Here is a 14,759-nt window from a genome sequence, read left to right as displayed (position 1 = left end):
TTACTTTCATTTCACATATGAAGACAGAGAGCAGAGAGAAAGGCACTTAGCAGAAAACTCAAGATTGATTGAAGGACTTTGGAATCTAATAATCTCTGAATTATGCTTCCTTTTGCTGGATGACTTCAGGTGTTGCTCACCTACTGCATCAGTAAAATAGGACATCATGTGTATTTCAGAAAAGACCAAATGCAAACCACATCAGAGTTAAGAATTAATATTACATGAAGTTATGCTCCAGTTTCTGAATTTACAGAAGTGTAATGTTGTTGATTTGTAGAACAGATTAACTCTTTTGAGAAATACAATAATTGATAGTGTAAATTAGAACTGGGACTAGGTCCAAATGCCAGTGAAAAGCCCCAGGTAGCTGGACTCCACGGAAATACACTGCACCCGCTATGAAGGATATAGAATCATAGACTGAAGAGCTCCCACTGCAAAGTCCTCTTCTGTCTGTCTTACCTTTTGTCTCCTGGAAGAAACAGCATGCAGTCCAATACTGTCAGTCTCAGGTGTTCTTATTTCATCTGAAAACTAAACAAAAAATGAAAAGTATAGCACTGAAGGAAAATGAAAGAAAAGTTGAGCATTTTGGAGTCCACTAGGAACTGTTCTTTTATTAATGGAGATGTCTGAGAGTCAGGTAGATAGAAAGAGCTATTTCTCAAACAGAAAGTACAGAAAAATCTTAATCTCTCCAGTCTGAAAACAAGGAGAGTCAGAGATGGCAGCGTGTTTCTGCAAGAGCTGTCAGACTTTAAATCCTCTAGTAGACATTAGCACCATGTAGGACTTCAAACATTGCTCAGTGGACAAGAGCCACAAAGCTGCAGACATTCCAGTCAGCAGGAGGGATCAAAGGAAGCATAAAGAAAAGGCTGGTTCCACACTGTTCCCTTTGCTCACATAACAGCGATGTTTAAATGAGTTTCTCTTTTAAACTTATGATGTGATAATTTTAAAATAAATAAAAGTGAGGTGCATTAAACTGTGAAACTAGGTCATCTTTATCTTGAGAAATTAATTTACTATTTCAAAATTGCTCAGAGAAGATGAGAGAGAAGAGTCTTTGATATCAAACTGATACTTATAAGCCCTCTTAGATGAGGAGATAATGAACAGATTTGTTTAAATTAATTAAGTGCAGTTATGTTTGGAGTATATTATATGTTACTTTTCTAAAATAATTTAAAAGTTGGTTAGTTAAACAAATTCCTTGTGAATAGAGCTGGTCTAAATGCCTTTGTATGAGAACTTCTAGTCAGAAAATACCTAGTAGCTTAAACTAAATCTCAGAGAAAAGGGTATATTATTCTCATAATTAAACATGTTAAATTTGATTTTAAATGTTCAAATATTTTAGCTAATTACTCTAGAAATAAAAATAGTTTCCTGATTCAAAATATATATTTGCTTTTATTTTACATTGCAGAAAGTAATATGAGTCTTATATCAAATGATAAAATGGTCAATATCTAAATTAAATGCTATAATTTCCAGACATTATTTCAGTGGATTGAATTTTAAGAAGATTAGAAGTGGGGGAGGAGTAAGGCCTTTGGTCAGCTAACATTTTTGTGATTATGAAAACATTTCACGTGTTCAAATCTAGAAAATTAAAAACCACAAAACTTTTCACAGAAAAGGAAATTAGGTTCATACCTAGCACGATATGGGAACTAATGCTTTTTTACACTGACACATCTTGAATTGTAGTAGGCAACACCTACTAGGGACATAAGCAACCCTTTTGGGTCTGAGTTTTATGAGTACTTGGTAGTAGAGAAATGCTGTTTGAAGAGCTTTCAGTTTGAACAGATAATATTGACATCCAAGAAAAGATGTAAATAATTCTCTACTATCATATGGACAGCTAAGGATAGAGTCCAAACTGCAGCCATCAGTGGTTATGTGCCCTATGAGGCCTTAGATGCTGGATTTTGTCCTTTGAATCACTTTGAGACTGTCTGTGCTTACAGAAGGCAAGTATAGCAATTTTAAGGATCAAGTAAGTAGCACTCCTAATTTAATCCCTTATGGAATTTTTGCCCTGTGCTTCTCCTTTGCTGAGCAGAGAGAAGGTTTCTCCAAGCTCAGCCAACATTCTCTGTCTGCTTCACTAGAGAAATCATTTCTTTGGAGAAACCTTCTGTCCATACAAAAGTGTGTACATATTTATCCTTTTTCTTCCATGAAATTCAGATTTTCATTTTTAATATTTTATGAGGAAAGAGCCCAAAGGTCTTGAAGTTGCTCTCTAGCACTCAAGATGATTGAAGTAGTGCAGCCCAGTCTCCAAGTGATTAAGGAAGCAGTCTAGTTGGAAATATTTAAGTGGAATATATTCAGAGGAACTATTCTCATTTAAGCTGTTTTTAATGGGTTGCTTTCAAAATGAATTTATTTTTATTGCTTTACATATATATATTTAATATAGAAACTGAAATCCCATTTAAAAATCATTTAAATAAAATATTTGGATCAGATGAAAAGAAGTTGGATTTTCTTTTTTTTTTTTTTTTAAACACACATAGGCCACTCCAGAATTTCAGGCATATGTGTTTTGATTTCATATGGTTTGAACGATTTAGTATTAAATAACAGTCTATAGTCATGTTCTACTTGCAGATATAACTACACAGAAGGTTGTGATTTTGATCATGTTTTATCAGTGGCATGTGGTTGCTCCAGCTGCTCAAAAGACTTGGTTTATGCCCCTATTCTTGGCAGTGAGGTACTTTAAAAGACCCATAGTCACAAGAGTAAAATGTTTAGAGAAAAACATCTAGGAGGTAGTAGCAGATAATATTGGTATTTTTCCATAATTAATTTGAATTGTAACAGTCAAAGACACCTCTAATGTTTCCATTCAGGAAACACCCCATATCCTCAACTTTTGGGAAGATCATCCTGTTAATCAACCAACATGTTGCCTTTCATAAACATACTGTGTTACTCCCATAGGCATTTTCAAAATCATAAAAAAGCTATACCTTCTTTTTTATATTTCTGGCAAAGTTCATCTTTTTGAATAGAAATAGAAACTAGTGGTAAATGAAGCCTGTATTCTTTTTATTTCTGCAAAACATATACTGCAAATTTTAACCTGACTTGACTTCTTTTCTGTGGCTCGGATACAACATAGAATATTATTTCGGTTTGCTCTTCCTCGTCTAGAAAAATAATGAGAGCATTTCTGCCTAAATAAATATGCTTTGTGACAGGTAGGATTATTACCAGCCTAATGAATGACATAATGCATTTCTTCTGTTTCACTCAAGGCTCCTCTTCTTTTCCTTTGTGAATTTTCACTGTGACCTGCCAGAAACAATCCTGCATCTTATATTTCTCCTAAAAGCTGATGTTCATCTATGGTGACTGAGAATCTCAGATAAAAGAACTGTCTGATAACAATTTGCATGCTCAGCTATTGAATAAAAAAATTCTCTTTTATGCAAAAAGGTATAAATGACATCCCAAAAATTTCTGGGCAGGAGAAAATGTAGTTTGTTTTTCCATTTGGCAGTAGAGATTTTTCACCTCCTATTGATAACCTTTAAGGTGATATGGCAGATGTCAATACATTTTGTTAATTATTTTAAGAATTAAAACATTGTTTTGCTGTGTAATGCACATAAGATCTTAATGGCTCATGTTTAGGTAGTTTAATTGGCTCAGTTGCTGAGCAGGATGTGAAGCAAGAGACACCTGCAGTTTGCCTGACCCTTTTCTATCAGATTGAAGTATTATTATGTGCTGAACTATATTAAGCTTCATCTGGAAAAAAAGCACAATCTGTTCCTTTTAAGCTTCTTAATAGTTTCTAGTACTGATTCATGGGAAGTGGAACCAACAGATTGTTATAGTTAGACTGTAGGTGGGGACACATATGCTTGAGTTTTGAACAAAATTCCAACTCTGCAGCAGGAATAATCTTTTGCACGATGATGTAATAGTTTTTTTAAAAAAACATGAAGAGACATATGGGAATAGCTTTTGACTGGGCTTAGGGCCAGACGTTCAGGTAGGAAACATGCAGGATCCAGGCCGGTATTTTAAAAGAAACCAGCTGCCACTTGTTGCCAAGAGGATGCATTTACAAAAGCCATCTACTGCTAATAGTTCTGATTGCAGCCCCACAGAAAAATTTCAAGAGGACAGGAGCATCAACTAATTGTGATACTTCCTCCAGTGGAACCTGTTGCAGTATAAAGGTTTCAGTTTCCAAATACTGAAATGAAGATGGAGTTTGGTGGGGCAAGAGGAGCTGAATTTAAGTTGACAGTACTTGAGCTCCAGCTCGTGTTGTTTGTGGAGTATTTTCTGATGAACTGGAATTAGTCAAGCAAGAGTAAATCAAGCCCCCCCTTCTGTTGAACATTTCCTTCAGAATTTTCTTTAAATTTAGAAGTGGAAACCAAATAGCTACATGGATAAATTCCTAAGTATTTAGGCAACTTTCATCACATGAGACTCACCAAAGAATGTTACTTTCCAGCTTAGGAGTTCTGAATTAATTTTCACTTGGAAGTGAAATTACAAACTGCATAAGATACCACCATTGTCCACCCATTTGTGCAAATCCTGAAGCCCCTATATCCTTTCTCCCGTATCATAGACTTGGCTGAACAGTAGAAACTGCCCCATTGGTGGAGGCTTGCTCTTGCTGTAGCAGTTTTGGTAGTACTACTATAGGTATACCAAAGAATCACATCCTTGATGAGGCCAGTTCCATGCAGAAATCATGGAGATCCTCTTCCACTGTGAACCTCACATCATATCCTCAGGGAAATGACAGAATGTACCTTACCTGATTTCCTACTCTCATTCCTTCAATGCTACATGTATATGTTGATCCACACACATGTTTTATTCAGGAAGAAAGAGAGCCCAAAGGAAATTTTTGCTAATATATGCTGAAAAAAAAAATTGAACAGAAAAAAATTTCTTTTTCTTTCAAGTGTTCATTATCCCCCTAGTATAGCTCATACGAGATATACATACCTCATCAAACCACTTGCACAACAGGAGAATTCACTATGAAAAATTAACTGCAGAGAGTTTAATCAGCAAGGCAAGAGCACCACTGGTGTATGAGTGTCTTGAAGCAAAGCTGCTTTCTGTTTTCATCAAATCTCCCTTGAGCTCATGTCATAGGGCTGTAGTTTTCCCAGTTGGAGACCTGAGTGACTCTCAGATTTGGACTGCCAGGACGTATTTTCTTCCAAATGTTAAGAACATAACATTTTCCTAAGTACCCCTGGTAGTTTAACACGTTTCCTATGATTTTGGATGACACATAACTTTTTGTATGGTTTCATAAAATCTCCCTGTCTTGATGCTTGATGAAACCATGGTGTTCATGCTCAAGCAGACTTTATTTGATTGGAAAAGACTTAATGCACTTTGTGCTCTCTAAAAGACCTGCTATTTTTCAGTACTGTAATTAAACCTATTCTCGACTTTATACCAAGCCTCAGGATAACAGTTTGAATGCTAATAACACTTCCAAACAAATACTGCAGTATTTCGAACATAGAAGATATGCAGCTCTGTAAGTCAACTAGACCTGGCTGGGAATTTTCCACTAAGAGTTTTTTGACAGAGGATGAGGTCTTCAGAATTTCAATGTCTTTGGGTGTCATAATTTAATCCAGCAATGAAGCACCAGGAAGTCATTCACTCACTCTCCTACCAGCATGATCAGCTACAGAATCAGAAAGGTAAAAGCCAAAGAACCCATGGTTTAGGATGAAGATAGTTTATTATATAAAGCAAAAGCCATGCACACTAGCAAAGCAAACAATGAATTAAATCACTCCTTCCCACGAGGTGTTCAACTCCTTCCCACGAGGTGTTCAGCTGTCTCCTGGAGACAGCTCCAGGGCCCCATCACGTGTGATGGTGATTTGGGAAGACAAACAGCATCACTCCAAACATCCCTGCCTTTCTCTTTCTTCCCTGAAATTTATATGCTGAGCATGCTGTCATATGGTCTGGAATATCCTTTTAATCAGCTGGGCTCACCTGTCCCAGCTGTGTCTCCTCCCAGTTTCCCATGCACCCTCAACATCCTCTCCAGCATGAGAGCACAAAAAGCAGAAAAGGCCTTGTCTCTGTGTAAGCCCAGCAACAGTAAAAACATTTCAATATCCTCAACCCTGTGTTCAGCACAAATCCAAAACATAGCGCTGTACCAACCACTGTGAAGAAAATTAACTATACCACAGCCAAAACTAGCACTTTGTTATACAGTTTTTCCCCAGACTTCCATCTTCTTTGGCAAATATTGACAATGTTTCCTTGTTCTTTTTATTTTCTGTTAGAAAAAGTGAAATAGAACATTTAATGTTGATCCAGAATGACCTAAATGAGAATACATTTAGACAAAGTAGTTTATTTCCTGTCAGATGGCCTAATTTTATTTTTGAAGGCCTCTAAGTCTGCTGGGAGTTAAATATGACTGACCCTAATTTTTCCTTCAGACTGACTTTGGCAGCTATAACACATGTTTCATGAGACACCATGGTTTTGACCTCTAGCTGAACTGTTTTAGCATCCCATGGGAATCACTTGATGCTCATGTACCACAGGAAATAGTGTTTGCCCTAAGGGCGTGACACTGGGGTAAACACTGGACTCCTAATTTACTACTCTCAGGAAGCACTGCAACAACTGAGTTTAAATTGCATTTTGTCCAGGCACAATTTGCATGGTAACATGGTTTCCATCAGGCCTAATCACAGCAAGGAAGAAAATGAAAGTTCTTTTAGGTAGAGAGACCTGCATTCATGATGTCGTTCTAGTTGGGTGCAATTTGGAAATTTAGTGGTCTCAAGGTCTCAGTGATTCATTCCTGATGTGAAAGGAAGATAATGTTACTTCCTCTTGTTCTTTAGCTCTTTTGACTCTTTGGATGCTAAGATCCTTAAACTGAGCACTTTTACATTCATATTCAGTGCTAAGTGTAACAAAGCCACTGAGCTGTAGCACCAGAGTGATAGGGATGACTCCCCAGGCAGGCAAGATGAATGCTTGGTGGCTCCAATGTCCAAAGTAAAAAAAAAAAAAATAGATGACAAGCCAAAGCCATGTCTGATCCTCACTGCTCCACATACATTTTCACTGTCAAGGCTCCTATGTACTTGTAATTCTGCTGGTAAGAGAGAGAATTTTTCTTACAGATTCTTCCATTTTGCAAGCTAACAAATTTGTGAAGGATCAGCAGTTTCTTGCAACATCATCACTTTACACTCACAGTTTTATTAATTAATCAACTGATTTTATTTCTGTGGAATATTACTGAGGGTTTAAGATGTTACTTTTGAGAAAGATTTCCTGCCTCAGAGGCCTTCTTATTTAAATGAGACATGAAACAGATTTTAACAGCCAGATGGAGGAGCACAGGGAACCAGACACACAATCCTGGTCAGGATGACTGTCACTGTTTTCAGTACATCCACTGTTTAAGCACTGTGACTTTTAGGTAGTGGTAGTGAAGAAAGTTTCTGTGGTGAGGCAGAAAAAAGGAAAAAAGGTATCTATCTGTTGATATCTATTACCAGTTTATCCCCACAGAGGAGGAAGGTACTGAAAGAAAATATCACGTTTTTCCCACTGGTAGAAATTTAATTCAGAATGAACAAATAAAAATAATAAAAATAAAAAACTAAAGAGAAAAAATATTAAAGCACATTAAGTTCATCTGTGCTCCAGTGATCCCTGTGATGCTAATCCTCAATTTTAATTACTTATTCTCCAATAGAAGTCTTTTCTTCAGCAAAATAAATTTTAGTTTTCACTCTAACTAAAAAAAAAAAAATTACTTTTCAGATTGCAATATGAATTAGGTGATGTTATGAGCTTTATTTGCATACATTTAAAATATTACACCTAAAATTTAATTATCGACATTTATATTTTAACTTACTGAAGTAAATCACAGGACATTTGGCCACATTTAGTCAGTTTAACAGAATCAGAAGAGATTGCCATTTGCGTATACATAATTATACACATTGTGGACCAGATCCTCACATGTAGTGAGGTACACAACAGCCTTTGGTTTAAGCAGAGATGCAGTCTCTTGAAGAGCAGTGAATTTTCCGGGAAAATTTGTTGACCTTGTCTTGAAAATTTGATTAATTAAAGGATTAAAGTGATAATGTTAAGATTGGTACAGTGATCTCTCTGCAGAGATGTAGCACATTTAATATATCTAAACTTTCCGAAGGAAGAAAAACTGCTGCAGATTTTAATACATGCATTTTTATTTCTGTTTTTATTTAGGAAACTACGGTGAAAGTGGAATGGAAGCTTTCAAGGACATGGCAGCCAAGGAAGGGATCTGCATTGCACATTCCTACAAGATCTACAGCAATGCTGGCGAGCAGAGCTTTGACAAGCTGCTGCGAAAGCTCCGGAGCCACCTGCCCAAGGCAAGAGTGGTTGCCTGCTTCTGTGAAGGCATGACTGTGAGGGGACTCTTGATGGCCATGAGGCGCTTGGGACTGGCTGGAGAGTTTTTGCTGCTAGGCAGGTGAGTAATACTACCCAGTTATAGCCAGCTGTTTTAGTCAGCAGGGCTGAAAAAGAAAACAGTCCAGTTTTCTGGACATGAAGCACATGAAGCACAGATTCATGGCCTTCTATAGCTGTGTATGTCTAAAAGATGGGAAGTAATGTTAGCTTTGTTACAGCAGTACAAACTCTACAAAAACATGCATCATTCTCATGACATTCCAGGCAAACACAAGCCTGCTTGGTCACTCTTAGCAGCAATACATAAGGGAAAGCTGGCACAAAAATCTTAGATCTATGTCACCCATTTTGTTCACTGCAGCTGAAAATGGAGTGTTTATATATACAGCCTAAAGTTGTGTCTCATTCCAGTAACTCTGTGTTAAGAATTGCTGATGTGGCCTTTGGTTCTACCTGAAACAGAACTTCCCGAAAAAAAATTGTTAACTGTCACCTTTTCTTCCTGAGCCGATGTGCTGATGTGCATACAGTCCTAAGGGAAATATATAGGTAATCCTTTCTCTTAGCCCACTGATATCAATGTTTCCTTTCTCTAACTACCAAAGGAAGAAAGGAAAAGTCACTTAATGCATGTTCACTCAGAAGGAAAAGATCCTGGGCTCTTAAGCAGAAAAGTTACTGATGTGAACATAAAGGTATCTTTACATTTTCCCCTTATTCAACAAGTGGATCCTAAACAAGATGGGAAAATGACATATTGGAAACTAAATAGAGTATACTGGGAGACAATTAGTGGGATTCACCACCTTTTCAGTGCATTATTAGAAGGATGACCTGTTGTTGTCCCAGGCATGAACCCTACAGGAACACAAGTAAAATGGTGCCTGTGAAAGCAGAGGTCATGGTAGGACCTCTGTCCTGGCCAGCTGTCTCTGCCAGCTGACCTGGCAGCTGGGAGACTGAGTCTGACCAACTGGTAGGACACTCTGTTCCCAATCTGCCCTGTTGCACACAGCTGCCCTTCCCCTTTGCGCAAAGGGGGAAGCAAACAGGCAACAACTGTGGCTCTTGTCTCTGCGCCTACTCTGACATCAGCCTACATTTTGTCATTTTCACATGGGAAATTCTTAATTCTTTGATACATGGCAACTTTCTCCACCCTTCTTTTCAAACACATTTTATCTGTAGGGACTTCCATAGATTGTGTTGGTGCTTTTCTGGACAGACACCCAAAGGGACCACCACAATCCTCAAGGTGAGATTCACCTAAACATTTTTAAATGTCTATAATTTAGACACTTCCATGTAGCCATCAGTATTCTCTCTACAGTTAATTGAGCAAAATGGGACCTTGTTAGGTCCCTTGTTTGTAATGTGAATATTTCAAGGAGCTCAGAGAAATAGTATTCTAGAAAATGGCTTGTACAAAGATTGTCTTGATCACTACCTTTCCTGGAAAAACCTACTTGTCATCAGTTGTTTAGAGTAGATTGGAGCAAATGCCACTTCCACTATCTCTAGCTGAATCTGATGCCATAGGATGTTTGCTTTCTTTTGTTCTAAATACAAGAAATTGTCAGCTATCTGTAGCGGTATCTAAATTTAGAAGCACATAAGTATTTAAAAAAAAAAAAATGTTGGCCTTTAACTACTTCAGACTTTAAACTGTATGTAATTTTGTATGGGATTTATGTACAACAGAGTTAAATTTAGCCCTCTGACATGCTTTTATGAATAAGGACTTCAGGAACTGCTGATTGTGAATAAGAATAGAGCAATTCAGATTATCTCTTTTATAAAAGCAAGGTCTAAAGAGAACAGACTGTGAGGCTTTGCTTCAAGTCTTTATTTGTTGGGGTTTTTTGTTTTGTTTTTTTTGTTTGTTTGTTTTTTGTTTGTTTGTTTTTTGTTTTGTTTGGTTGGGGTTTTTTTTCCATTTCTTTGTGAAAAATACCTATTTCTAGCTGCAGTGGGAATTGTCATGAGTAATTATAATAAAGTTGTTATTTGGTATGTGACTTGCATTAAGTAAAGTGAAAGAGATAGCTTCTCTTAGAAGCCTAAACTGTAAAGTCTTTCCAATTGAAAAAAGAAATCCTTGGTTCTACTCACCATTTAGGGTGTATCCATGCCTATGGCAGTACTACAAAATCTAATTGTGAAAAATACAACATGAACTGGAAGTGTTTATAAAGGAAGAAAAATGAAAACATAAGGATTTTTTTCTATCCTTTTAATTTATTATCAGAGATTTCAAGGTAATGGCTGAGAAGTGTCTACTCAGACATAGGTTAATATGTGCCAAGCCAGTAAGTGCTGCATCAGACGAGGAGAACTGGAGAGATACAGCCTCTCTACATTCGGCTCTGCATTTCAGAGATCCCAAGGATCTTGGAGCATTCCATATTTTTCAATAGATTTGTTTCCAATCTGTTATCAAAATCAACTATAAGCCAGGTAAAAATAAAAGCACAAACAAATAAAATCTAACTAGTTTTGCCAACTGAGACCTTATGTTAGGCTTTGAGTCACCCTTAGTTTGTAGAGCAATGTTTTACGTTTCTGCCACGCAACAAGAATCCTGTGTAGGGTGTGGGATGTTGTGGAGTGACAGTGTTCCACAAAAATATACATTCTTACAAAAATATTCTCCTTCCACCATGGGCTAATCTCTAGGCTTTGAGGCAGAGGCAAAATAAAAAACTAAAAGGAAAAACAGGGAACTTGCAAGAAGAATTCTTGACATAAATGGTGTGAAAGACAACGACATAATTGTCCAGTGATAATGTGAGCTCCTGCAGGAAGTTAAAGCTCTGTTTTCCAGGACCTTGATTTACTGTGTGTTCCCTTGGTTTTGACTGTTTGGGTCTTTTGTCTCTGAATATTTAACTATTCGTCAGAAGCTAGGGTTGTTGGCTGGTTCTGTAGAGAGAAATGTAAGGCACTGGCTGGGGGTGGATGTGACACCAGTACAAACCCAGATCTCATACAAGCAGATTGTATTGGGGACCTTCTAGTGCATCATTTGCAGGGGGAAAAGACAGTAGGCAACTTTCTGTGTTGAGAACAGATGGTTCAGAGTGCTCTAAGGGGAGAGAGTTACATCTGAGATTAAAGAAGGCTCATGAAATTAATTTTCTTACTATGCTATGCAGAAAGATGAACTAGGATAAGATTTATACTTTCATTCATCGTCTGATCCTGGAGTTGCTCTGGGCTGACCATTCAACTGAGAAGGTTATAAAAAGACATTCCAAGTGTAGTGAGAGTACCTTTAATTGGAATGCAATAGTATGCCAGCTGGTGGATGGGGTCCGCCGCTTGGGACTCAGAGAGCCACAGCCACCCCAAAGGAAGTCTCGCTAGAAACAGCTCCTTGGGGGGTCAGGGCGCTCCTCAGCTGGACAGAGGGGTTTCTCAGCATTGGGCAGAGCAGTGATTTTTCAGCTCAGTGATTTCAGCTTTCAGTGATTTCAGCTCAGTGCTCTTAGCTCATGCCCTTGTGAGTTGCCCCTCTTTTAGCCAGCCATGGCGAGAGAGAGAGAGGTCTCGTATGGAATTTCCGCAGGTGGTACTTTATTGAGAGGGTACCAGCAAAAGGGTCCGGGGACGAGGAACCTCTGCCAACCAGAGGAAACCCAGGGGTTTTTACGGGACACCAGGGTGGGAGGAAAAGGGTACAGAACCAATCAATTGTAACAGATCTACATAAAATTCCGAGGGGGCTTGTGGGTCTCCAGACAGGTCGCCGTAGCTAGGATGTTTGCCTTTTTGTCCTAGGGGCTCCGCCCACCTCCACACAATAGGCTTACAAGAAGAATTCCATCGAGTAATGAATACATTTTTGTTCCCCCACAAATTCTTCCCTCTTGTTTTCTTAAGCAGAGAATTATTTTGTTTCTTTTCCAAATGCACAGAACTAAAAGTTACAAAGCCACATAATAGCTTTATGGGAAACCATAAATACATCAATATCTTAATTTTCCCTTTGTTTCCTTTATGTTCCATTTTTAATTTGGATTCACCCCTTATATTTTTCCTCCAAAGCCTTGTAAAAATATCGGGATATTTTGAAACTATGGATTTCTCACAGCATCTGTTTTATGCTCAGATAAACAGAAAATGGATTGGCCAAGGGGAGTGCATATCACATAAATTACCATATATAGCCCAAAGGGGAAGAAAAAGATATTTTTCAATAAACTCTCCACTCTTGACCTACTATGCAGTTTCTGAAATTGCATCACCTGCCTGTGACAGATATGCAAGATGGTGTGTCATTAGTGATTGTAACATTCCAGAGCTTTTTGATTAATGGAAAACATTTTAAATGCTTGGCAAATATTTACTTCATGCATCTTTAGGAATTTGACTTAACCTCAAATACAAAGGTGAGTGTGCTGACTTTCAAGTGTGAAAAAAATATTATTTTAACTTAACTGTTACTCAGCTTAATTGAGATATGGACACCAGGCTTCACCTGCTTGCTTTCACTGCTTCTGTCATCCACAGGTCATATGCCAAGAGATATATTCATTTAAGAATAAATAACATATTCACATAGCAGAATAACTGTGAAACAAATTTCAGAAGGAACCATGGAGTATTAATTGTGTAGATAAAACCAGCTTAGTTGTACATGATTTTCAGCTGCTCCTCCTTTTATGTAATATTCAGACCCCACAGCTGAAACTTTCTTTCGTGTTGTATGTCCACCTTCATCCTGCTCCTCTTGATCCCTGTTTTCTGATCTGTGGACAAAATATCGGTGATAATTCTCTAGGATGATAATTTCATTTGATGCCTTTTGTTTGCAGGGATTCCAACACATGTCTGAGAATGACTAAGTATGTTAAGTGCCAGGTCACCTGATTTTTTGTAATAAAATAGAAACTATTTGTTGCAACAGAACTTATGAGTATTGACTATTGCTGTCCTAAATGAAATGGGTTCAGAAAACACTACCGCAGTGCTGAATAATTATATTATTTTTTCACTTGTTGGAATTATTTTATATCAATTGACACTTTTGGGATGGGACTCGGCATAGTCTTTATGACAGCAGTCACCAAGGCATTATTACTAAGAAGCAGATGGGACATAGATGCTCTGTTTTGCAGTGGAAGAACACTAAGATTCATGGATGCAGTCATTATATGTCTTTTACCCCTAGACAAGAGAATCTCCTCTGGCTGATTTGTTTATTATCAGAAAATAGTTATCATACAAGTCTAAAAAGTAAAAGATGAAAATTTTGCAAAGAAGTTGTGATTCCAGGTGCAAGATAGTCAGACTATTCCTACCTAAGGGAGAAGAGAAGGGAAAGGACAAGGGCATTGAAATGGTCAGGCATTGGGACAATTCCCTGCCCAGGGAAGTGGTGAAATTACCATCCCTGGAAGTGCTCTATGCGCATGTACATGTGGCACTTGGGGATATGGTTTAGTAGTGAACAGTTGGGCTTTATAATCCTTAAGGTCTTTTTCAACCTTAATGGCTCTATGATTCTAAAGGAAAGTAGAGGTATATAGAGATAAAAATGGCTTGCTCAATGTTTCCGGCTTCCAAATGACAATCCACAAGCAGTACGCTTCTTCAAGAGATTACTAGGACTTCCATTTGCTTCACACTTTCATGTATGCATATGGTGTATCAGATTTACTACTGTACTCACTATCATATTTGATTCAAAAAGAGTCAATTAAGATTATTCAGACTTTCTGTACTATTAAATGACAAAAAATATACAAAATAAATTCTAAAAAATATCAGAAATTGAAATATGTCCTTAGGCTCTAGGACTGATTCTGATTTTCAGCTGCCCAGCTGGAGAGACATGGCCAAAATTTATCAGTGTGATTTAATCTATACATGACTCTTACATACTTTATTTAGCCAAGATTTACAGAGATAATATTATATTGTGACTTGGTTGCAATATCTACAGCAAAGGAATAGGAAATCTAGATCTGCAGGGCATCTCTCAGAGTTTCTATCTTCTCTGAAGTAGTCAAGACTTGATGAATGTTGTGTAATGTCCTTGCAAAGATGAAGAAACACATCCTACATTTTCAGGATTCACTCTGTTCTGTGGTATGTGAATTCTGTGCCTTGGGATGCCTTGGGCTCTGCCTCTGAAGCATGCCATGGCTGCAAAGCATGTCCAGAGGAAGATGAGTAAGAGCAGGACATCACTTCTAGCAGTGGGATGATCACAAGCAATTCAAGAAGTTCTGCAACAGGGGAGAAGAACCACTAAAGCAGTGCCTATTCTC

General features: G+C 37.7%; 1 protein-coding gene across 3 annotated transcripts in view; it reads left to right on the top strand.

Moving 5' to 3' along the window:
• Window positions 1–14,759, top strand: part of GRM5 (glutamate metabotropic receptor 5) — a 501,144-nt gene that overhangs the window by 92,138 nt on the left and 394,247 nt on the right. For all 3 annotated transcript variants that reach the window (XR_010746100.1, XM_066341299.1, XM_066341301.1), the window contains exon 2: window positions 8,293–8,542. Coding sequence is in view for 2 of the 3 variants with exons in the window: in XM_066341299.1 (XP_066197396.1) it covers window positions 8,293–8,542 (250 nt within the window). In the remaining variant the exon portion in view is untranslated. The remainder of the gene's footprint in view (window positions 1–8,292; window positions 8,543–14,759) is intronic.

This window comes from Sylvia atricapilla, chromosome 2 (assembly GCF_009819655.1).
Source record: "Sylvia atricapilla isolate bSylAtr1 chromosome 2, bSylAtr1.pri, whole genome shotgun sequence".
In the NCBI taxonomy this organism is placed as follows: domain Eukaryota; kingdom Metazoa; phylum Chordata; class Aves; order Passeriformes; family Sylviidae; genus Sylvia; species Sylvia atricapilla.
This window is presented reverse-complemented; position numbering and strand designations above follow the sequence as displayed.